At 36.1% G+C, this 26647-nt stretch overlaps 1 protein-coding gene across 16 annotated transcripts in view; it reads left to right on the forward strand.

Moving 5' to 3' along the window:
• The window catches only part of VTI1A (vesicle transport through interaction with t-SNAREs 1A), a 381885-nt gene that overhangs the window by 61624 nt on the left and 293614 nt on the right, over positions 1-26647 (forward strand). For 12 of the 16 annotated variants that reach the window (XR_009733831.1, XM_061403473.1, XM_061403479.1 and 9 more), the window contains exons 4-5: positions 18012-18089; positions 24510-24530. The exons of 1 other annotated variant lie outside the window; for it this stretch is intronic. Coding sequence is in view for 14 of the 15 variants with exons in the window: in XM_061403473.1 (XP_061259457.1) it covers positions 18012-18089; positions 24510-24530 (99 nt within the window). In the remaining variant the exon portion in view is untranslated. The remainder of the gene's footprint in view (positions 1-18011; positions 18090-24509; positions 24531-26647) is intronic. 3 more of the 16 variants (XM_061403474.1, XM_061403483.1, XM_061403488.1) reach the window with 1 other exon arrangement.

A 26647-nucleotide genomic window follows, 5' to 3' on the forward strand; every position in this document is an offset into this window, starting at 1 on the left:
GGATTTGGATCGCAGTTTAACTCAACTGTCAAGTGTTGATAATGAGGCACATTACCTTTGGAGCTTCTGTGTTACAGAACTGTCTGAATTCTTTTCAGAGTTTGGGATGACATCTATAAATATTTTCTCTGGGGTCACATATATAAGTATTTGCTCTTCTAGAGACAGAGGAAATGGGTGAGTGAGAGCCTAAAACCTCAGAGAACACTGATGGTCAAAGCACAGAAAATCAAGTTCAAATATAAGTATAAAGAGTCAAAGGAAAGAAGACCGAAAAATGAAAGTCAAAATTGAGTCCCAAGGGCAAAGAAGAACTGGAATGGAATGGCAATCTGGTCTTTATAGTCAGAAGTTTGGGTGATAACAGGGAGCAGAACTGAAGTGGCTATGTTGGGCATACGTGTGTGGGACCATCATAGAATAAAGAGCTGAGGTAGAAAAACCCAGAGTTTTATATGCCAAAAGAATAGACTTGCTGGCATTCTCAATAATTATTATATTTTCTCAATAGTATTTATTATTATGATCAGAGCAATTATTGTTCTTTAATTCCCAGTGTATGTTTAGCGCTATACTAGTTATTTTGTAAACTTTACCTTGGCTGCTTCACAGGGGCTCAAAAACTTGCTAGTTAATCATAACCAGAAAAGGACAAACCTGGGATTCAAATTTAGGTTCATCTGATGCCCAAATTGGAGGGCTTTCTAATTTATCATATTGTTTCTTCAAAGGACAAGAAAACAAATTTAAAAGAGTAACAGTAATTAGTCCTAAAACTCAAATAAAAATTAGTGTATGCACAGAGTGAAGTAAGTCAGAAAGAGAAAAGCAAATATCGTATATTAACACATGTATATGGAATCTAGAAAGATGGTACTGATGAAACTGTTTGCAGGGCAGCAGTAGAAACACAGATATAGAGAACAGACTTGTGGGCACAGTTGGGGAAAGAGAGGGTGGGATGAACTGAGAGAGCATCATGGAATCATATATACTACCATACATAGTAAAATAGATAGCCAGTGGGAATTTGGTGTATGATGCAGGGAACTCAAACTGGTGCTCTGTGATGGCCTAGTGAGGTGGGATGGGGTGGGAGGTAGGAGGGAAGTTCAAGAGGGAGGGGACATATGTATACCTATGGATGACTCATGTTGATGTATGGCAGAAACCAACACGATATTATAAAGCAATTATCCTCCAATTAAAAATAAATTTTAAAAATAGTGTGTGTGTATATATATATAATTTAATGTTAAATGTATTCAGAGCAGAAGTAAGAAAGAACAGTAAAAAGAGGGGCCTCCTCAGCTTTATAGGTCGTAAGATTGGGTACATTTTGGTTCATGGTAGAATCTGGGAGAATCTACTAATGACCATCTCTGAGCATTGTTGAGGTTACCATTGTTCAACTGCTCAGTCATGTCTGACTCTTAGTGCAACCCCATGGACTGCAGCACACCAGGCTTCCTTGTCCTTCACTATCTCCCAGAATTTGCTCAAACTCATGTCCATTGAGTCGGTGAGGCCATTCAACCATTTCATCCTCTTTTATCTGCTTCTCCTGCCCTCAGTTTTTCCCAGCATCACAGTCTTTTCCAATGAGTTGACTCTCTGCATAATTTGGCCAGAGTATTGGAACTTCAGCTGAAGTCCTTCCAATGAATGTTTAGGGTTGATTTCCTTTAAGATTCGTTGGTTTGATCTCCTTGCTGTCCAAGAGACTCTCAAAGTTCTCCAGCACCATGCCTAAAGATAATTCAGGAAAAAATTCTCTGGTGAGCCCCTCAGATGATGAAAGGATTGAAAAACTAGACAGATGAAAAAAGGTCCTGGGATCATTTTCTCTGGACAGAAAGTTGTGAAGTTGTGTCTTCTAGTCTGTGAACAACTGTTATGCCAAATGTGGTCTGCCCCTGTTTTGGGGCTCTACACTATGTGTAAGAGTAGTACCATAGGTTTAAGTTTAATTTAGGGAGCTACTTTCTGACAGTAATCCTTGACTGTTGGTAAATCTCCTTTGTGAAGGTTAAGAAACCTCCTTCCCCAGGTCTTTATCAGATACATTCAGTGTGCGATGACATCAGGGAGCCTGGCACTAGAGGATCTCTCAAGGTCCCTTTTAGCCCTAAGGTCCTATCATTATTGCATATTTATAGAGTGCCAGAATTGGCTGTGTTCTTTCCAGAGGTGGAATTACATCCTGTCCCTGTCCATAGCTATCACAGTCAAAATTAGACAGATCAGCAATATCTTGGTTGCCAAATCAAGTCAAAGTTTAGTGGGCATGTGTCTAACTATGTGAGAGTGTGTTCTCTTCAGGAACGTTAGAGCATGACTTAAGAACACGTTAAAAGATCTTTAGTTAGTGCAAAAACCCCAGTGAGATTTATATTAGATTCCTCTAGACATTTTTGTAAAATAATAATAATAAATCATTGATTACTATCTATTAAGCAATCTAATTTAAAAATAGTGTTCTCAAAAATTTATTCAGAATAAAATGAAGGGAAAAAGAGAATGGTTTTAAATGGTAGATGATATTCCATTATTTTGAGCTGATAACTTTGAGTTTCTCTGACTAGGGATGGTTTAAAGTCCATTCTCAAGCTGAACTATAAAAGAAGATTATGTTGCTAATTTAAAACTAGCAAAAGTAATTCTGTGTCATTGTGGAAAAAAGCTTAAAGAGAACACCATTGTATATAATAAAAATTAACAGTTTAAATTGTCTAAATTTGAGTAATGATCTCATGCTTTTGTTTAACATGAACTATCATCCTCTGATCAAGGATTTATTCTGGACATTTAGATAATCTCAGATATTAGCTAGTTGTAGAAAACTAGCTCTGTGTCCTTAGCCCACTAATCTTTTCATACTTTTTAATCACTTTAAGCTTTTTATTTGAAACTAATGTCAAACTTTCGGAAAAGTTTAAAGAATAACACAAAGAACACACATACATCCCTTACCTAGATTTGCCTATTAATATTTTGTGTCAATCACTTTATCATTTTTGTATGCTTTCTCTATTGATCTTATCCACTCTACATATGTCTAGTTTTTTCTGAACTGTTTGAAAGTAAGTTGACTACATCTGTTCCTGTTTTTAAATTAATGTAATATTATAACTGTCTTCAAAGTAAAAATAATTTTTCTCAGATAGTTCTGTCATTTACCAAAATGTGGAGGCAACTTAGAACATTATATTTTACCTTGCTTTTAACCAGTTTTCTCTTTTAGCTACCATTCTTGAAGTCCTTTTCATGTCTTGTATCTGGATTCTGTTGTTTTTTCAGATTGTCTTTGTATAAAATCTGAAGTCTTGCCATAAGTACCTGTTGATACAACATAAAAAGTTACAGCTTTGTTTGTGTAACATGTTACAAAATTTTGTAAAGTGCGAAGTTCCTGTTACATAATTTCAGTTGAAGAAAACTCATTTGCAGATATAAATATTTGTATTTAGTAGTTGAGCTAATTAGATTTCTACTTAGTAAAATGACGTGGGTTCAGTTGAAGTGTTTGACCTGTAAGTTTGTTCGTTCTCTCCGTCAGCTCGGTGTGGATTCACAGAGTTGAATTTGCATGTTCACTTACTTGCTTCACAACAGTGTCTGACCCCACAAGTCTAAGCCAGAATTTCACTGAGAGAGTAACTCCAACAGAAGTTCCAGAATGAAGGTGCAGCTTATAGAAAAGGAAATGAGATTCAACTCAAAAATATTAAGGGGGGGATTAAATTATTTCTATAGTGATGGGCAAACTGATGCCATTTTTAAGTTGTGGAAATTTTATTACTTTACTTTTACTGATGTAGTTTATCATCTTTGATGTCTGAGATTAACCAATTTAGAATAGATCAACTCTGAATATTTTCCCAAATAGTCTGAGATCTGGAAGAGATTGAGTGTAACAGTGATGAGGTCAGTTCTCTAGTTTTCAATTATTCTTTATGAATGTTGAAGACACAGAGCCAGAATCAATTTAGGCTCAGGGAGAATGATGGTTTTACTACTCAGATTGACTGTTTTGTGGGCAGAGGCATCACCTACATTCCCCAGAGGATTACAGAGCAGAGAATAAACTCAAAAGTGCAACACAATGTCAACTTTTTCATGTAGCCGATGAATTTTGGCTTCGAATTTTGTTAGAAAACCCTGTTCTCCTCTGATAACTTGTAATTCCTGTCTGTTAGTATTTTTTTCTTGTATGTTTACTAGTATTAAGTATACTTCATGCTTGCCTTATGTTAAACCACCTCCAGAAACTAGATAGAATTAGTTCTAAGAACATTTTTATGTGTAGCACCCATACACAGGATATGTGATCTATAGTAATTCTTATTCATTTGAAATACAGCGATTTGTTTGTATCAGTAGAGGATAGGTTTGTTGTTTTAAATTGCTGGATTTTGTTTTTGTTGGCATGTTCCCCAATACAAGTTGTATGGCTGACAGAAAATCTATTTGTATGACAGTTCAATCTAGATAAGTGTCCTCTGTTGTCTAATGGTACAATTTGGGGTCTCAGAGATAAAAGCATACTGAATGCCAGGCTTGTAGCAGAGCTTCTTCATGCAGATAGCAGAAATAATCCATATTCCTCAGGTCCACAAATCAGACAAACAAAGGAGAAATATGTGTGCACATCATCTCATTTGAAAGGGTGGTCTTTTAGCTTCTACATAATGACAAATGAGAATACCTAACTTAGGAGAACAATACAATAACCAATGTGAGATGTGCCTGCATTTGAAATGAAAGAGAAATGTGATCTTGACTTATAAAGTTGGAGAGAGTTCTAATGCTTAGCGTTTTCCCATAGTTATTGGCTTTTGTTGAATGAATGAATTAGCTTTCTGTTTTAACATGTCTACTCTGAAATAAGTTATATCTTTAGACAATGATTCTTCTATAGCTTTGATACTATGCTATAGATAGGGTTGGGTTGAAAAGGTCTCTTTTACTCCCCAAGATGAGGCACTGAGAATTTGTACCTGTTGGCTTACCTCTGCCCAAAACCCTGTCAGTCTTTCCATACAAGTATCTGTCAAATATAATTCATATATAAAGAGAATGGTGAAATACTTGGTAACAACAGATTCGGGGAAAGAATTGTGACCAGTGCATAAGGTAACAGACATCTTGGAAATGTGGATATTCTGAAAAATAAGAGTTTAATTCAAAGAGCCTGGTGATTGGATTTGGAGAGTAATGGAGAGAGTACGAAATTTTTTAGGATTTTTATCTGGATTGACAATGTACATGGTAACACCATACCCCAAATTAGGGAAAACAGGAGGAAGAGAAGTATATAGGAGAAAGTATATGCCCTGCTTTGTCTGTGTTAAGTCTGAGATGGCTTTTGATTATCTATGGCACCAAGTAGAAATTAAATTTATGCAGAAAACATGTCTTTGCCAGCCTCTAGTTCGTGATTAGAACAATGGATATAGATGAGATCGAACAGATGAGTGAGAATAGGGCTAAGGCTGGAAACCCAGGGCAGACTGAGAGAGTAGTTATGAGGAAGGAGGCTGAGAAGGAGAGACCAGGGCAGGAGGAATTTCAAGGGAGCATGGTGGTGTAACTGTTAATGGCAAAGTGGGCAACCGTGTCAGATAATATCCAGAGCAATAATGAAAAAAGGACTGGAAAGTGGCCATTGGAGGCAAAGTTGGTAACAAAGTGACTTATGGTACTCACTCATTTGTGCAACAAAGTGAAGTGTAGTATTGGCTCATAAGCCAAAGTATAAAATAAATATCCATGAATACTGATATCAACTAATGATTAGATAGACAGATCTCATGCAGGAGGATGCCAGATAACTTATGTAGATACTCCTTCCTCAAGGAGGTGGAACATAGCTCCCCACTCCTCAAATGTAGACTGTGCAGAGTGCATACAGTACGAGAAGGGGTAGGAGAGTAGCTTTACAGTGGAGAAACGTAACACTTCCTTACGTTCATCAAGATGAACATCATCAGTGATGTCACGTCGATAATCTGTACTCTTGATATGACGTTCATGAAAAGAGCATTTTGCCTCTGTGGTCTTCCACCCTGAAACTTAAAGCCGCAGTCTGGTCATGAGAAAAACCTCAGAGTAATCCCATTTGAGGGACATTCTGTGAAGCACCAGTACTCTTCAAAAATGTCAAGGCCATCAAAAACTAGGAAAGCCCAAGAAATTGTCATAGCCAAGAGGAGCCTAAGGAGACATGACATCTAAACATAATACAGGATATTAGATGGTGTCCTGGAACAGAAAAAGAACATTAGCTACTAAGGAAATTGATAAAAGTATAGACCTCAGTTTGTAATAATGAATAATAATGAACAGATGATTTGTTCATTGGGACAAATGTGCCACACTAATGGAAGATGTTATGTAATAGTAAGGGGACTAGGTTTAGGTTATATGGGAACTCTCTGCACTATCTTTGCAACTTTTCTAGAAATCTGTAACTATGCTGCTGCTGCTAAGTCGCTTCAGTCGTGTCTGACTCTGTGCGACCCCATAGACGGCAGCCCACCAGGCTCCCCCGTCCCTGGGATTCTCCAGGCAAGAACACTGGAGTGGGTTGCCATTTCCTCCTCCAATGCATGAAAGTGAAAAGTGAAAGTGAAGTCGCTCAGTCGTGTCTGACTCTTAGCGACCCCATGGACTGCAGCCTACCAGGCTCCTCCATCCATGGGAGTTTCCAGGCAAGAGTACTGGAGTGGGTTGTCATTGCCTTCTCCAGTAACTATGCCAAAAGAGTTATTTTAAAATGGTTTTGTCCACTAGGAAGTGACTGATGTTCACAGGGACTCCTGCGGTGTGACAGGAAAACATCAGTTTGTTGGAAGTTAGTAAGGGGCTGCACCATGAATAACTATAGTTAGTGTTTGTAGAGAATACTCTTTCAAAAAGCTTAGCCAGGAAAGGCAGGATGAAGAGCAGTTAGGCATTAGCTGGGGAAGAGTAGTGCAGGATGAAATGACATTTTAAAATATTTAAAGTTGGATGTATATTACTGTATGTAAAATAGATGACCAGTGCAAATTCAGTGCTTGAAGCAGGGCACCCAAAGCTGGTGCTCTGGGATATCTCAGAGGGATGTGGGGGAGGGAGGGGAGAGGGGGTTCAGGATGGTGGGACACATGTCTGATTCATGTCAATGTATGGCAAAAACCACCACAATATTGCAAAGTAATTAGCCTCCAATTAAAATAAAGAAATAACATGTTTTAAAAAGGCAGAATAACAAACTCTTACCTTAAAAAAAAATTTAAAGTTGGGATACACTTAAAAATGTTTGCATTCTTAAAATTACAAGAATAGAGAAAAACCAGTAAAGAGTGACACGTTGAAGATAGAGGAGAAAGAATATCATTTGATAAAGTAAAGCCCCTCAGTATGCAGAATGACTATTTGACTGAAAATGGAGAATCTTTTAGATTCATGACATGTTTATGAATCAAATATGAATATTTATATTTACTTAATCCTATTTTGTACGTTTGGGTCACCTTGGTATAGAAGTAATCTTCAAAATATTTCCACGGAGAATTTGGGCTAGAAGAGTTTTATTGCCTAAGTATCACAGTTATATTGGCTGTATTTATAAAGCATTAAAAGATAACATCGTACACCTTTGAATCATGAGCACTATAAAGTCACTGAAACATGGTGGATTCTTTGGTAGATTCTTCACATCAGGTGGTCAAAGGATTGGAGTTTCAGCTTCAGCATCAGTCCTTCCAATGAATATTTAGGACTGATTTCCTTTAAGATTGATTGGTTTTATCTCCTTGCAGTCCAAGGGACTTTCAACAGTCTTCTCCAGCACCACAATTTGAAAGCATCATTTCTTCAGTGCTCAGGCTTCTTTATGGTCCAACTCTCACATCCATACATGACTACCAGAAAACCCATAGCTTTGACCAGGTGGACCTTTGTTGGCAAAATGATGTCTCTGCTTTTGAATACACTGTCTAGGTTTGTCATAGCTTTTCTTCCAAAGAGCAAGCATCTTTTGATTTCATGGCTGCAGTCACCATCTGCAGTGATTTTGGAACCCAAGAAGAGAAAATCTGCCACTGTTTCCCCATCTATTTGCCATGAAGTGATGGGACCAGATGCCATAATCTTAGTTTTTTGGATGTTGAGTTCTTAAGCTAGCTTTTTTACTCTCCTCTTTCACCATCATCAAGAGGCTCATTAGTTCCTCTTCACTTTCTGCCATTAGGGTGGTGTCATCAGAGGATTCTTAACACATCTTAATAACTGGTGTGGCTCCTCTCCTGCCATGTGGGTAGATTACTGCTGTTTTATGGTGTAGCCTTTGAAGATTAATCCTGAAACATATCTAAGTTACACTCATAGGTATGGTTGTGACTCACTGTCTGAGATCAAACACTGTATTCTATCAAATAAAACGGTGTGCATTAGGCATGTGTCACCCTTGGACTTTTGAATTTATTGATGTCAATATTCCAGATGTTGACAACAAAGTACAAGTAAAGATTTGCTTGTCTGTTTGTTTTGGAGGAGCGTGACAAGAAACAAAATCTGCAGACTAATCAACTTTGTAGTTGATGATACATTCATAGAACTAGGTGAATGGAACAGCCAACGTTGTGCTAGGGAATGGGTGATAAGATGCCCACAGCCTATCTTGGTGATCTGGTAAAGTGAAAGGAGGGTGGGCAGTGGGAAATGAATTCTGTCATTGTTCTGCCTGTTTTGTCACAGATTCGTGGCCTTGAGTAGATCACTCGTCTGGCTTCAGTCAGTCAGTCAGTTCAGTCACTCAGTGGTGTCTGACTCTTTGCAACCCCATGGATTGCAGCACACCAAGCCTCCCTGTCCATCGCCAACTCCCAGAGTTTACTCAAACTCATGTCCGTTGGTCAGTGATGCTATCCAACTATCTCATCCTCTGTCATCCCCTTCTCCTCCTGCCTTCAATCTTTCCCAGCACTACAGTCTTTTCAAATGAGTCAGTTCTTCACATCAGGTGGCCCAAGTACTAGAGTTTCAGCTTCAGCATCACTCCTTCCAATGAATATCCAGGGCTGATCTCCTTCAGAATGGACTGGTTGGATCTCCTTGAAGTTCAAGGGACTTTCAAGAGTCTTCTCCAACACCACAGTTCAAAAGCACAGTTCAATTCTTCAGCGCTCAGCTTTCTTTATAGGCCAGCTCTCACATCCATACATGACTACTGGAAAAACCATAGCTTTGACTAGACGGACATTTGTTGGCAAAGTAATGTCTCTGCTTTTTAATATGCTGTCTAGATTAGTTATAACTTTTCTTCCAAGGAGCAAGCATCTTTTAATTTCATGGCTGCAGTCACCATCTGCAGTGATTTTGGAGCCCCAAAAAATAAAGTCTGTCACTGTTCCCACTGTTTCTCCATCTATTTGCCATGAAGTGATGGGATGAGATGCCATGACCTTAGTTTTCTGAATGTTGAGTTTTAAGCCAACTTTTTCACTTTTGTCAAGAGGCTCTTTAGTTCTTCTTTCTTTTCTGCCATAAGGGTGGTGTCATCTGCATATCTGAGATTATTGAGATTTCCCTTGGCAATATTGTTTCCAGCTTGTGCTTCATCCAGCTCAGCATTTCTCACAATGTACTCTGCATATAAAAATTAAATAAGCAGGGTGACAGTATACAGCTTTGATGTACTGCTTTCCCAATTTGGAACCAGTCTGTTGTTTCATGTTCAGTTCTAACTGCTGCTTCCTGACCTGCATACAGATTTCTCAAGAGACAGGTCAGGTGGTCTGGTATTCCCATCTCTTTAAGGACTTTCCACAGTTTGTTGTGATCCTCACAGTCAAAGGCTTTGGCATAGTCAATAAAGCAGAAGTAGATATTTTTCTGGAACTCTGTTGCTTTTTCGATGATCCAGAGGATGTTGGCAATTTGATCTCTGGTTCCTCTGCCTTTTCTAAAAACCAGCTTGAACATCTGGAAATTCATGGTTCATGTTTTGTTGAAGCCTGGCTTGGAGAATTTTGAGCACTACTTTTCCAGCGTGTGAGATGAGTGCAATTGTGCAGTAGTTTGAGCATTCTTTGGCATTGCCTTTCATTGGGATTGGAATGAAAACTGACCTTTCCCAGTCCTGTGGCCATTGCTGAGTTTTCCAGATTTGCTGGCATATTGGGTACAGCATTTTTACAGCATCATCTTTCAGGATTTAAAATAGCTCCACTGGAATTCCATCACCTCCACTAGCTTTATTCATAGTGATGCTTTCTAAGGCCCCCTTGAGTTCACATTCCAGAGTGTCTGGTCTAGGTTGGTGATCACACCATCGTGATTATCTGGGTCATGAAGATCTTTTTTGTACAGTTCTTCTGGCTTAAACCCCTCATCTCTACGTTTGCAGGCTGGTCTAGTTGATGCCCTGTGTCACTGGTCAACTATCACACACTGTCATTTATGTGATAACCTCAGTGTCAGTTACACAAAATGCTCAAGATCATTTGTTCCTGCGTGTCTGGATCACTTGAAATAATGACTGTGGATGGATCTGCAACGAATGGATCACTTTTGTTTACTAATGCTGGGCAGATTATGTGTATGCGCGCACACGCTCAGTTGCCCAATCGTGTCTGACTCTTTGCGATCCCGTGAACTGCAGCCCACCAGGTTCCTCGTGCATGGTATTTTCCAGGCATAAATAAAAGTGGGTTCCAGGCATAAAAAAAGTGGGTTGCCATTTCCTCTTCCAGGGGATCTTCTTGACACAAGGATCAGACCTGCATCTCCTGCATTGGCAGATGGATTCTTTATCATTGTGCCACCTGGTAGATTACATAGGAAGCCTAGATTCAAATTAATTATGTACATCTTCATATTTTATTTCAGTAGTTCTTTTAAAACTGCAAATAAAAGCACCTGTTACTAGCATTCATTTATCAGAGTATCATTTTCCAATGGGAATATATAGGATATTTATTTGAGTATTTCAAGTATAGTCTGTGTAGTTATTTTATATTCAGAAAGACATTAAGGAACTAAACTTCCTCTACTGCATACTTACACTATTCCAGATGTTGACAACAACATCTGGGCATTCTATATGAGCGGATTTTCTGAATGAAGTAACTTAATTATTGATTGACAGACTAACATGATATAAGACACAGACACACTGTTCAATAGCAGTGTCAAAGTTGTAAACTATAAGCATATGCAAGCAAGTGGGGCCATGATTCTAACTCACTCAAGTTGCATTTTGAAACACTAGTGTTAAACTTAAATTTCAGACGTAAGTTTAGAAATGCTGGAGGAGGAAATGAAGAAGTGCAGTTCCATGATTTCTGGGCTCTGTGTTTTGCAGATCATTAAATGATGTAGCAGCAATATGGTCAGAGTTCCTAGTGTAAATAAAAGTCTCTTCTAGAACTGTGAAACATAAATAGAGTCATTCCATATGGATTGCATATGGGTTTGTGTGAGTCTATAAGTGTATATATATGGATATAACTTCATCATATGCAAATAAATACTCACATATGATAACAAAGCTAAATTAAAAAAAATAAGAGAAAATATGATATGATTTATCTTATTTACAGTCAGAACACAAATATCAATGTCAAATATGTAAAATGTTTTGAAAGTACAAGCAAAAATAGTAAATGAGGATGATTATAATAGGAAGACATTTTTTATCTTGGAATTTTTTTTTTCTCTTATTACATACTCAAGAACAATGAGTTATCTCAGTGTTCACACGGTAACCTGCTATTCCAACTGCTGGAAGCAGAGTGTGTTAGTATTCCCTCTCTGGTGGCTTGCATCTGGTCCACTGGCCATGAGTTTATGATAGATAGAAAGTGTGCCTTCCCTTTGTTAACACTACAGTATTGGTGACATGTGGCGTGTGCACTTTCCAGCAAATGGGCTTGACCTTTAACTCTAAACAGTCCCTTGAGCAAGAGCAAGCCATGTTTAGTGGAGTGATTACTTAGAAGAGACAGATTGGAAGTTAGTTTCTCTGATAACATTAAAGAAATGCAATAAAGTTTTTATTACTGGAAGTTGTCCAAAAATTGTGGCACCATAAAATAGATAGTTGGGCAAAATAATGTAGTAGAATTATAATTACTGGATTAAATAATATGACTTTTTAAAGCAAATTTTGGTATATATTGGCAAATCATTTTTAAGGAAGAATGCACTAATTTAGACCCTCAGTCATGTATGTGTACTGGTTTTATTGCATCCTTTCCAATATAATGAACAAATATTTAGTTAAATATCCTTTGTAATGTTATCACAGTCAAGGTATTATGGTAGGTTTCCATTTGTTTATAATATTTAAATCCTCACAGAAGTCCTGGGAAATAAGTATTGTTACCAGTTTTTTAGAGATTGAGGAAACTGATACTCAGAAAACTTCATTTGACCAAGATCACATACTGAGATATCATTTCTGTTCTTTTCATTCAGTGCCCTGTGCTTTGTCCTCTTAAGAGTTTTCCAAGGATGAAACATTTGCCTAATAGTTGACTTTACCTTTATCTGTATTATTTAGTATGATATTTTTAAGAGCATTATTATTATAATTTATTTTCATTTATTTTTTATTTTTGGCCACACTGTGTAGTTTGTGGGATCTTAGTCCCCTTGATCAGGGGTTGAACCTGTACACTCGTCAGTCAAAGCACAGAGTTCTAACCACTGGACGAGGGAATCCCCAGTATGATACATTTTAATCTTAAATTGTTTTTTTGCTAAAAATTAGTACAACATGGAGAGCGGTGTAATAAACAGAATTTCACAGATTTCTTTCTATTTTTTTCCTCCAAAATGTAAGCTTCCTGCCCTGGATTGATGAGCCTTTTTAAGTCCTGAGTGGAGTGAGGATGAAAGGCTGAAATTGCCAGTGGAGAAATAGAAGGGAGGTTGGAAATGCAATGCCTTGTGCCAGAGATAGATGCATTTTAGAAAATGCCATCTGGGCATTATGGAAGTATGATGTTATTTAATTAGAACCAGATAAAATTAGGTAAGAAATGAGTGCCAGCGATTATATGACTAACTAATAAATATAATTTCATGGTATTCTATAGCTATCCCAAAGTGTTAATTATAACAGGAGCAGTTAAATTCTTTAGAGCAGTTAAATTCTTTGGCTATGAAAGCATAACAGTTTTTAATAGGTGTATCACCTGGTAACCTGGGGCATTATTAAATATAGGGAAACCGAAAGACATGGTAGAAGCAATGGAAAAGTCTGGCCAGACTGGGTAATTTGTTTTAGACCTATGGAGAAATCTATTAACCATTTCTTCTATAGACCAATTTGATTAGGAAGTAGGACAAGCTGTTCTTTCATTACTTACCAAAACCATAGTACACTTTGTATCAATTATTTGGCTGTCTGCAGCACATAGATTAGAATAAAGGGCTTTCTTAGTGTTTGTGAACATTGTGGATTGCTGATTAGTAATTAAAGTACTGAATGAAGAAAATCAGGCCAAAATTGAATGGAACTGAGAAAGTCTTAATTCCGTAATACAGATGTTAGAAACAGATTGTCTTGAGCGGCCCATTCAACACAGTAACATTTTACATAACCATGGAGTGTTTACCTCCCACGTTAGACTCACGTCCAATGCCTTAGAGATTGTTTCCTCTCCCATGCCTTGTGATGTAGCTGTTTGGGTATTAATTTAGTGAAATATCCTGTCTGCCAGGTGTGGGAACTAGCTGATTTTATTGTAATACCAGATCATTACTTAATTCATATGCAACAGAGTGCAGCACATGGAAAGCATTATAAATCTATTTACAATGTGGCTGGTCTGATGATAACATTGTATTAAATTCCCAGGTGAGGCAATTTAAGCAATTGCTTTGCCATGTGCACGCCATGGAAATTAAATTCTCATATACGCTCTAGTAATAAACCAACTTCATTGTTATGCTTATGCTAGTGGTGAGTGCTAGAAATCCTCATTCTGGTTCCGTATACCCTGTTTCTAGTGTAGATTCATCCAGGAGGCGGTACCACAGATCACAGTTCTTAATTAGTTTAAGCTAAGTTAATTCATTTTGTTTCTAGTTTAGCAGTGCCTGTCCAGGAACACATTCAGTTCAGTTGGGAAATGTTAAGGTCAAGTAGATAGATTGTTTCAAGCCAAATTTCCAGAGAGAACTGAGCAAGTGTATCTGTTTGAACTTGGCTTTAAGAAAATCAGCCAATCAGTATGCAAACGTCGTGTTCATCAAGTAAAAAAAACTGCTTGGCAGTTTTTGCTTTCTTGCGTTCTTAACCACAGACTCACTTTTGTAATCAGTTTAAAATAACCCGTTGACATTTTGTGCATCTAATGTCTTAGGGATAGCAATCAGTTGTTGATTTTTCATATTTTTTAGGGTTCATATATGGTCTGTAGATTTCTCTGTCTACCCAAATATATAAGTTAGAAGGAATAAACTTTACACAAACACACAACTAAAAGTGAGGAATGCCCTTGTATTTAACACTCTGTGTATGTGAGTGTGTGTGTGTGTGTGTGGCACATATTGTCAGCTGAAGCTTTTCCACCCTTCCGGTACAGACCTGAAATTGCAATAGATTACAAACTGCAGAGAGCTTCTGTCTTCTCCTGAAGCCACATATAAAGCACCAGTAGACAGTAGTAACTGACAACTAAGACTAAAAATGTTGACAATTTCTTGATTTGCCTGGTTAGCTTATGTATAGAAGTCATTAACTATTTATAAAATGCATTATGAATTGGGTTCCTTCAAACTGTAGCTGAATGTGTGACATTTCCAGCTCAAATTCTCATGCTTGCATTTGGCTAAAGTACAGATTTTATACAGTTGATAATAAAAAATATTTTAGTTAGTTGATCAAGATACAGTAGGTGTTTCAGTTTCATTAACTTTGAATCTTCCAATTTAAAGTATGGCACAGTACTTAGTAATGTAAAATACTAACAGAAAAGTTCCATAAAAGGAAAAACAATTTATTGATATTTTGGAGGAAAATTTCATAAAATAAGGAGTTTCTCATTCAGACAAACCTTTTTGGGTGTTCAGTTATTTTAGTGATAATCCTGCAGGCTAAATTACAGTTTATTAAATTCAGTTTACTTAAAATTTCAAACCACAAAAAATTAGGAGAAAAGACCAATGGCAGGAATTTAAAAATAATTCTTAATAAAGCAAAGTGTGAATTTAAAAACGTTTTGTTCAAAGTGATACTTAAGTGTAAAGAATTCAGTTTTCAGCATCAGCTGTGTCATTTTCATGAGGAACTATTTCTGATATTTGAAATAAGTTGTCTTTTCATTCTGTAACAGAAGTCAGTCCTATCAGAGAAAATTTTATAAACTCAGCATATCATGTGTTTAATTACATCCAGAGAGTCATCCCAATGATCAGTTTTTACTATCCCAGTGGAAAAGAGTGACATTTACAGGGCCCACCCTTCAACTATGGATAAATCTTAAGTGCTCCTCTGTTGCTGAGCCTGTACACTCTTAATTGCTGGTTTTTAAAAGCAATGGATTCTAACCAAAACAAGATTAGTTATTTAGGCATCCATATTTGTAATTTTCTTCTTTTGAAGTACAGAAAATCAAAATAAGAATATAGTGTAATTGAACAATCTATGCCAATTTGTTGGTATTTTGGTAAAAAAGGGAAAAACAAAAACAATCTCCATATGATATTCTTGCATAGTGTGGAATGTTTTAGTCCCCCATAGTGATGAAATGAATAATTAAAAAGGCAGCTCTGATACCACAGCCTGTTAAAAGGTTCTCATTTCCTTTAATGCTATAAAATACTTTTACTAGATAGTTTGAAACTATTGTAGCAAGGAGCCCCAAATGGGCAAAAGAAAGGTTTGGCTTGAATGAAATGTGCTAAGGCCACATAGTGTACTGTCCTTGTAATTTAGCATTTTTCAATACTTTACAGAGTCAGTAGAAATAGCTAATAGTAGCTTCAGTAAATACAATAAGAGACACCAACCTAATATCTGCTGTTTGTGGCAGTGAGAAGCCTGCCATATTCAAAAAGGAATGAGTTGGGTCACTCCTGAATAGTTAAGACAGCTGATATAGATGTCATTACTGACCTCAGGCTAATGACCTACCTCTCCTGTTTTGTCCTTTCTGCAACATTTATCTACTTACAGACTTAATACATTTATCTACTTACAAACTTAATACATTTGCCAAGGTATGATACACACATTTATAGCAAGGAAGTGGGGCTTGGGGCAGAGACCTAGAATAGGAGGGGATACCACCATCTCCTTTGTAACATTTTGCAACTTTTATATATTTTTATTTCCTGTGTGCGTGTATTCAGAGGGTAATAAAGTGAGGAAATTTTGTGCAGTAGAATGACTACTGAGCTATAGTTAGGACCACATGGTTCTAGTCTCAATTTAACCAAAGCTACCTTTAGAATTCCACAAGACTGATTTTTGTTTTCCTTAAAGAATAAAGGGATGTCTAGGTTTATTTATTTTTATTTACACCCCATTCAGCCCTTTTAAACAGGATTCTGCCAGAGAGTTAAGCCTTTATGCCCTGAGACTTCTATTCTATGTAATGAACTAAATTCTCTCTCATGTCCCATCTTTGGGAGAATTGAGAATAGTCACAAATAATTTTCTATGTTTTGGGGTTCAGATAGGGAGCCCCAAGTGAAAAAGGCAAACTTTAAAATGATTTAAAATCTATTAGTTTTCCTTGTCGTAAGTTCTTTTTAAGTTACAATATAGTAGGATTTTATGTTTAAAATACTATGATCTCTATGTGGCAAAGCTCTGCTACTCATTCACTGGTTTAAAAATCTAATTAAAAATCTTGTTGACTTCTTCTCACGGATTATGGATAGTCCTTTTAAACTACAATAATTTTTCATATCACAGTTGAACAGGTAAGAAATTTTAAGTCCTAAACTGTAGACCCCAAATGGGAAAAGATACCTATTTCCCAGCTGCCATTTTTTAATTGGCTGATTTTGCTCAGTTAGCTCAGATGCAGAAAAGGCAGTAAAGTAGCCTGTACATCCATATTTGGGTCTGGAACAGTGATGCTGAAGTAGGATCTGAGGATGGCACTCTGGCTTCACAACTAATTTCCAGAGCTTTTTAGCTTTTCCAAATGTGTGCATGTTTAGATAATTCATGAATTGCTTACAGACATGTCCCTCTGACTTTACTGGTAAAGGTAGATTTCTTGTAAAACAAAATTTCAGTGTGTGAAAAATCGATTCATAGCCTACTTGTCTTTATTTACTGGAATTGTGAAAAGTTGACTCATAGCCTACTTGCCTTCGTTTACTGGGATTGGGAAATTTAAGTTATTTTACCAGATACACTTACACACACACACTCCCACTACATTTCCTTAGGTCATTTTTATAGAGGACTAGGAGACATTTAAATTAGAGTCTGGAAACAGGATGGGCTTTTACATTTCATCTCTTTCTGCTTAGTAACATCACAATAATGAAGGAAATGGGGATATGCTATTTTCCAGGCATCCCAGTATATAGCTGGAGATATAATATTATACTAGAATTAGAGATTTTAAAAGATCTATATTGTAGAGTCCATTTCCTGCCACAGTATTAAAGACCCTATATACTCTTGTTTTAACTGCATCTGGTGAGTGTGGCAGATATACAGCAAAATAGCTGTATTTCTTTCAGCTTCGTGGTCTGATCTGAATGACTGCATGGAATAACATATCAGTTCTGATCCGTTTGTCAATATTAAGAGTACTCACACAATGCAGAGTTTTCATCCATTACTGGCATTTGAAAAAACTTATAATTTACATTAAACTCCTCAAGTTCAAGAACTTTGCACAACTTTGGTTTGCAGATTTGAGCAAATAGGTTTCCATTAGGGGGCTCTCGAGGTTTGAGATGATCAGTCTTGATACCAATAATGCTTGGAAGCCTTTACTTTCTAACGTTCATCTTGCTCTCTCCCTTTCTGTTTTGTTTTATAGAAAAGGTCACGGATCGCCTACAGTGACGAAGTACGGAATGAGCTCCTAGGGGATGATGGGAATTCCTCAGAGAACCAGGTAGAATGCTAATCAGGAAGGCCCGGTGGGTGGCTGGAGGGTGAAGGAGGTCACTGGCACACTGGGCTCTCAAGCTGCTCTGTAACAGTATTAGCAACAACTCATGTGGAAGCGATACTGTTTAATGCAAAGCTGGAGTCTTAATCAACTTCAAAATGTTTCTTGGAGATCTTACATTTAACCCTTTACCTTGTGATCACTGTCTGCTATCTTTTAAAAAAATCTTTTCTTCTCTTTTCTTTATTATTTAGTACTTAAGGAATAACTTGAAACACACTGTTTGTGGACAAAGCCAAGGTCCTCACCTCCAACACATGTAAAAGGAATAAAAAAGTACATAATGCAGCTTTGATAATAATGCAGCATAATTAAATCAACACTCGCAGCAAAACAAATGAAAGTAAGCTTTCAAAATTCGACTGGGCAGCTCAGGCTCCTATTGTGTACCTTCTTAAAAATACATTCACCAAAATGCAAATTGGAAGCCCCAGTGTGGAAATTGGATACTCACATAGAGGTGCTGCCCTTGTCAGGTAATGATAATGATGATGATAATAGTTGTAGGAGTAGTAATGGGAAAAGTCTTTTCGCAGTTTAAGATCCGGATAGGCAAAAAAATAAGACACGGTTTCTTCTTCAAGAGGCCTTGCAACTTGGCTGTCAGCTCTCATTGGATCACACAGTAGTGTCATGAGTCTAATTAGTGTCCCACTTCTTTCTTTGAATTAATACTGCCGATTTCATTAATTCATGTAGATAATATATATGACTTTAAAAAATGTTTCAAGAACCTCAGAGTAGAGATGAATTTAAAAAAATGTCTCAAACAGCCCGAGTGACTGATTCTCTTTGACACTTTTAAAGAAAATAAATGATAGGGAACTTCAGAAGCAAGACCTGAACGTGTTTATTAACGTTACTTTGGCAAGTCTAGAAGAAGCCTCTACTCTAAATAAAAATGAACATAAATCATTCATTGGGTAAACCAAAATTTTAATAAGCTGCTGAACATAATGTATTGATATGCATCATAAAAACTGCATAATAGTGTTTACCCTTGTAGATAGAGTGTCGATCTATATATGCTGAAACTATAATACTATCCACTAAATGTGAATATTGTAAACAGGGGTGTTGCTCATGTGATGGAAAGGCCCCCATCTGCCCACCCCCAGAAAGGAAGAAGAATCACTGAGAAGTCCTGTGTTTGTTTTTGGAAAGATCTCAGCTCCTCCACTAGTTGGATGTTATCAGCTTCAGTTCAGACATGTAAACACGTTTAAGATTTGACTTGGGATTTCAGCTTCCCTGATTGAAATGTGAGAATAGCTAAGGGAAAAAAAAATAAGGAGCACATCAAACACAAAAGCATGATGTGATAAAGGAGTTTTACTCATAATAGATTAAATAATGTGAGGATGAGAGCAAAAAAAATGTTTTTCCTATTTTAAGTGCGATTTAGAGTGCTCATTCCTCTTGAGTGAATTAATCATAGTTTATTTTCCATCTTTACTGCAAAAAAAAAAAGCACTGTCTTAAAAAAAAAAAGTGAATGTGTTAAAAAAAAAAAGTGAATCTCTGTGACAGTTCTTTAAAGAGCTATAGATCTTTACCTCATTTGAAACTGCTGCCTAATATAGAGGAAATAGAAGAGAAGAGGGTGTTTCTGTCTAACTCAAACTCCTTTATTGTAATGGATGCTGTAGTACTATGACAGGGATCTTTTTTTTTTTTTAAAGCATGTTCTCTTCTCTTAATGGACATTTTATGTGCCTAGAACATTTGCCTTACGAACGTATAAGGAGGACTTTTTTTTTTAATGCCTAAAGAAAAATATTCCACAAAAATAGATTGAGTTCATATTTTCTGAATTTTTCAAATTATATTCCTGTCACTTTAAAGTGATAACTCAGAGATTTCCCCTGGACTTGTATAAATCAAGCTTACAAATTCTGAAAGTGCTTGGAGAGCCTGAAGTTTAGTTGTAAGGAGCTGTCACTTCAATAAATAGAGTGTGATGAATTATAGTCATGAGACTGTGGAACTGTTAGATTATTACTTATGTGAACTTTTCAGGCTAAAATTTGAATCAGATCTGAAAGTTCAAAGAGACAACATATAACTTTTAGGATATTTTGTTACCAAAGTAGCACAATTTCCATATCATAATGAAGCCTTTATGTTTTGTTTTGGGGCTCTTTGTCATAATATATAGGAATTAAAATCCCTAAAACTATATAATACATCTTTAACTTGGAATGGCCACTTGAGAATAACTATTCTGCCACAGTATTCATTCAGACTATGAAATCAAAACAGAAACTTTTTCTTTAAAGGAAGAAAAGATTTGGCTTTTCATTTTAATTTTTGTAGCTCAGTGGCTGAGAAGATAGCTTTTTCTGGCTAGGATCACCTTGCCAGTAAATTAGAGAAGCTCACCTAGTAAATTAGAGAAGAAAATATTTTCTGCACACAGATATGTTTATTTTCAGCCTAATTATTGAGAAATTGATTTTTCAGAACTTCTTGGCCATGTCATATTTATGGTAAATTTTTAACAATACAGGGTAAACTGAGAAGTGAAAAATGAGACCAAAGGTGGCAATATTTGTTTAACTAAAGTTGGGCTATATCTCAGTTTTTTTAAAGTATAGGTCAGAAAAAAATGATAAATAATTAGTAGCAAAGGTTGTAAATAGACAAATGAACTAAGTGCTATTTAGTTATTTTCAATGCAATATCCACATCTTCCCTATAGTGACTTCTTTGTAGATTTAGACAAATATGAATACCTTAGTTCTTATTTCTCAGTCTGCCAGTTTATAATGCATTTTTTAGGCATCTAAAACTTGGCCGTTGATACACATAATTATGATCTTCCAATTAACTATACAGTATATTAATTTACTCTTGTATATGTAAACATTTTGCCATTAGAATTGTTAAAATTTCAAAAATTAAGAATTTTCAAATGCATTTTTAATGTTCTCCATGCAGTACACATTTTTATTTAATTCCAAACTAATTGCTTTGTATAAATTCATTTCTATTACATCTATTTCATGCAATCAAGTATAGCTCATCCTTGATTTACAGAGAAGAGGCAAAATTACCTATTTGGCACGTTCAAATATTGTTGGGTCTTTCCATGAACTGTTAGTTGTCTTGGGCATTATCATTTTGTTCTTTTAACAAATCAAAATTTCCATTGCATATGACAGCATCTTAATATTTTCAAAGAGCTTGTTCTTGAAATGTAGTGATGCTGTATTTAGAGTGGAAACTTTAATAATTGTTAACTCGATTTAGTTTCATGAAAACGATTCTTAGGAAAGGAAAAAAAAAAAATTCATACAGAATTAAATCCCCTTCACAGTAGAGTATGATAATGGGACAAATGTTCCAAGCTCTACTTCTGAAACCTAATAGTGTCTCAGTTTCCATATGCAAAATTATATTGATCAGTGAATAAACCTGAGTAAATGAAATTTGAGTAAATCCCAGATAGAAGGTTCAAAAATATATATATAAAGAGTAGGGTATGTCTAAACGTGAGGAAATTTTTGTGGTAAAGCAATATTCAGCAGATATGATTTGCTTAATTTTTTAATGCGATGTTCTCTTAAGTTCCGATTTGGGCTTGCTGTGCATAAAGTGTGTCAAACTTCAGCTACAGACCAGGGGGTGAAGTCGGTCAATTTAATTCCCCAAGATCTAAAGAAGGCCGGTATCATTTCATATAGCCCTGGCAGAGCAGATCATTACCAGGCACGAATCTGTTCGTTACGTGCTGAGGGTTTATAGCAAAATAAATAGACTGTCATCATAAGTTCAGAAAATTGTGTGTTCGACCCACGATAATGTGTAAAGGGCGTTTAATAGAGTTCAGCATTTATTCGTTATCTGTATGCGGACAGAGACGGCAGTCGCGTTATCAGCTTTAAAAAAAAAAAATTCGGTAGTTCTGGTGGTCACGTGATGCCCCTCACACACAGAGGCGCGCGCGCACGAACCCTCACATGCTCTGCAGTGCAGTTTTGATTTTAGTCACAGCAGAAGGCTTAACCACAAGAGATTCCACTGGTTCAAACCAGCGTAAACCAGATTTTTTCAGCCCACAAAGGAACAGATTACCTCTTGTATCAAATTCTGCATGGTGGGGGAGGGGGTGCAGAAATCTTTGTTTCAAAAAAGATGTTGATTATCATAACTCAACACGGTGGCATGGCACACTTTCATGTCGCCTGTGACGGAAATAGAAACTCGATAAAATGCGAATCGAAAAATACGAAATCACTACTTTCAGCCTAGTCTAAGCATTGTTAATTTTCAAAAACAGGCCATCTTTTGTTTACTTGTGTGAAAACTCTCAGACTAACTAAAAAAAAAAAAAAAAAAAGATAAAGATTAAAACCCCTCCCATTACCTAGCTTAGCTACAAATCCGGTGTAAAGCTTGGATGCAGCCATGCAGCACAAACAAGATAGAACGTTTTTTGTTTGGAACCTATTGAAAAAACAAATGGGTAGCATTTTTAAACACTCATTGATTATGGCAGGGTGGCATGCCCAAATGGTCTCCATTGCTGAAGAGTAGTTTTAAACTTTGGCCCTTTAAGTATCATAGTCAACTGAAGAATGGTGCCCCCAGAAAGAAAAAAGAGAAAAAATAGCTGTGCGATCAATCCCAGATCAGCTTTTTCTGAGAATTAATGTTTGCCCTTTTTCTCCCATGATGTTCCGATAGCAAAGAGAAAGATTCCGATATATGATAGGCCATGTATTTTAGTTTAGAATTTTACTTCTTCTCGGGAAGACTTGTAACTTTTTTTCCCGTGAAATGATGAGATGATTGACTTACACACTCAGTGGTTGCTGAGATAATGATTGTGTTAATTACAAGCAATGACAACTTCATATGTATTTTTGAAAGGTAGAAAAAGTTTCTTTTTCACTAAATGCAGTGTGAGACCTTATGTAATAGATTCTGTATCCTTTTTCTAAGATTCATCACTGGTTTGAAATCTCATTCTTTTGTACTTGAAATACTTTTCAAATAACAAATGGAATAACAAGACTAAGCTGGAATGCATATGGTTCTCCTTGAATTGGAGACAAAAATAGCTTTAAGCTTTGAGAACTGGGCTATAGTAAACATGATACTTTTAGAAAGACTTATAGTGAGCAGTTCATGGCATGTTTCTCCCAAAGCAATAGTTTAATTTATTGGCCTGCTTATGTCAAGTGTTATAACAGATGTTACAGATATTTAGATGCTTAAAAATTATCAGTTGTAGACCTGAATTGCTGAGGGTGCAAGTTTCAGACCTAGAATATGGTTTATAGTCTCATCAACATTGGTTTCTTTTCTATTCATTGTAGAAACTGGAAGACACCTCAACTCCCCAATATTTGTGGGTTAGAATACAATACTATCACATACACCCAGGGAACCAGACATATGGTTATATCCGTTTTCTAGTTTCTAAAGAGTAAAACAACGTTTTATCTGTAAAATTTAAGACAAGTATTCTACAGAGAAGAATCAAAATGTTATCACAAAAGAGTTTACTAACGGGTAAAGAGTGGCTTGAAGTTTGACTTTGGTGAAAACAAATTACGGTACAAATGAAGTTAGTGAGTTCATTGCTTTGAAGTGACCTGGTTTACAAGATGAAGAAAACTGATAAGTGAAGAAACTTCAAAAATTAAAACACCTTATGATTACAGTAGCCTCTTCAGCAAAATGAAACCTTGGGAATCAACTCTGATATACACAGTATTGCTAAGGATTGTGAAATACTTTATGTCCTAAATATTATCTCTCCTGGCATGCTTTATTCCCAATTAAAATCATCTTACTTCCAGAGGTGATCCTGTTACTAGAATGGGTACAAGTATGATATTAACATACCAGTTTGTTGTTTTAAAATACTTACTGGGACAAAAGCATGAGCTATTAATCATTTTCATTTGGAGGTAAAAATCTGAAAGCAGTTGTCAAGATTCAAAATAGAGAAACATCCTGAAAACTTGTATATACAAAACCTCTTCAGTGGTACATTCTTAGAAGAGAGGAACAGTAAACTTGTTTTCTTTCTTTATAATATAGACTTCTATGAAGTCGTTCCCCTTTATTTCATGATGGTGTCTTAGATGTACTTTAAAAGAGAATTTCACACTATTCTCTTTGTTTAATGTGACAGTGTGAGAAAGTGATCTTTATTCGTTCAAAAAACTCTGCATGTAGTCTATGTTTAGGTTCTTTTAATGTGTTTGTCTGTGATTTTTAAATGCTAAACATGTAAACAGATAAATTGTCAATGTTAATTCTGTATCCTGTCACACCACTGATCTTTCTTTCCTGCCATTTCTTTCCTTTTTATCTTTTTTTTTTTTTTTTTGTGCATTCATGTTGCAGTTGATAAAATTACGTGAAGAGGTGAGTACTTCCTAGCTTGCTTCTTTTTTTTTTAAATTCTGCTTTTCCCTATAAAATTGAGTATCTAAATCTGAAGGAAAACCATTGGGTTCATTTTTCTAGGAAAAGCTGTGCATATTAAAAGCATTGACTATATTGCTAGAAATGTTCTCTGCTATCTTAAAAAAAAAAAAAACAAGTACACCCTAATCATGTTTATCACAGTGATTATTGTTGTTTTCTAGCTTTGGAAGAAAATTAATATTTTAAAGACCAAAAAAGGGAGGAAAAAGAAAGGAATAGCTTGAAGCTATACTCAAGTGTAGTTTTCATGTAGACTGACTTCAGTTTTGTTTTGTTTGCATTGGTTTCTCAAAGAAGTCAACAGGAATAATTTTTTTTCTGACATTCTGAATTTACTGAAAACTGTTTTTAAACTAACTCCTTTCCTTCAACCAAAATTCTTAGTTCAACATTAGATACCATGAGCCTATTATCCTTTTAGGGAAACACACGTATGTTATAAATACTCTAGTCTATGTACACAGATCCCTAAGAATAGCCAAGCCTCTCCTGATTGTTAAACACTTTCTTTTTTGTAGGAAATAGTGCCCAAGTGAGTTCTTATTTTTCTGAGTTTGCTAGCCTGCTTCATAATACAGCTCCAGACTTTTTTTTGTGGCCCAGCAAATGTTTATAACAGCGTTGATAATTTTATCCCTGTATGCCTGAGGGATGCCAAATGATTCTAAATATTTTTTAAAATTAGACCATACTTATCAAATATGCGCTGCTACTCTTTTCAGAAATAGAGTAGTCATAGTTTTTACTTAGTGAGATTGAATTTAGTTACTTTTACATTAGGACATCAAATAATGATCTATATTGCAATTTAAAAATTATCTAATTGCTTATAATAAGCAGAGTACTATGAATTATTTTCAACTTTAGGTTGGCTGTGTTTGAGATTTTTCCTGGAAGTTTTTTTTTTTTTAATTGATATGTCATCATTCTCTAGGTGATATGAATGCTAATTTAGAGGTTTGTAGAGAGTGGTTTTCAACAACTCTTCTGATTTAAGATGCATCTGTGATGCCTTCTCAGTAAAAGTAATAATGATATATAAAATGAAGGGTGAAAATACACAAAACCTTCACCCCCCAACCTTTTTGTGTTTTTTTTTTTTAATCTTCCCTGCATGGAAGCAGATGTATATATTAAAAAAGTATTATAAATCGTAGTTTTGATGTATATTATTCTTGAGGTGAGTGATATGTCAACATTATTCTTCTGCAAGACAGTCTTCGTGTATGTATTTGCATATGCTCAGGCTTAGGTGAAGAATTTGAATTTTCAAATATTAATGCAACCTACTATAGACTGTGGAGAAACTACATGAAGCTCTTGGCCTTGAACTTAGCAATGAATATAAGTAACAAGGCCTTGTGCCTTAGTACCATCAGCATCGTTGACAGATTTAGTTTTAAGCTGAATTGTGTGAACTTAGAAATCTTAATTCTGTAAGCTGAAAACGTCACATCTGCATTTCTTTTAAAATACGTTTCATCATCATTTTATGACTTTTAATTCCTTTGCTGTGGCTATAGCAACAGTTTTATCAGTTATGCTTCTGGAATGCACGTTACCAACACTATAACCCGAAATGGAATTGTACTTGGAAGAATTAGATCACTCAACTAACAGAATAATATACTCTGAAATATTCTCTTAACAGTCTGTGATATGGATGCAGCATTGATATTTATAGACTAGGTTACAGTGATCACAGTAATGGTATATAGTCTGCTCTGAAGTCATTGTTTCTCAGGCAGGATGCTCAGAGGAATCAAACACTGATTTCCTTCTTGTATCTATCCTAAGAAGACAAACACTCCTCTGCTTCAAAATAGAATGTTTCATACTATTTGGAAACAAAGTATGCCCCATCCAGTCCTCAAGATGCTCTTTTTTGGGGCTCTCTTTTTGGGCTCCTTTCTGAGAAGAGAGCATGCTTGAAATCGGGCTGATAATGCACAGGGAGCTGAACCGCTGTTGCCTGTGCTGAGCTCTCTGTTTGAATCCTGCGTCTCCAGCTCTCCACGTTGCACAGCTCCTCACACAAGTTGAGCTGTGTCTGA

Source organism: Bos javanicus, chromosome 26 (genome assembly GCF_032452875.1).
Source record: "Bos javanicus breed banteng chromosome 26, ARS-OSU_banteng_1.0, whole genome shotgun sequence".
Lineage (NCBI taxonomy): Eukaryota > Metazoa > Chordata > Mammalia > Artiodactyla > Bovidae > Bos > Bos javanicus.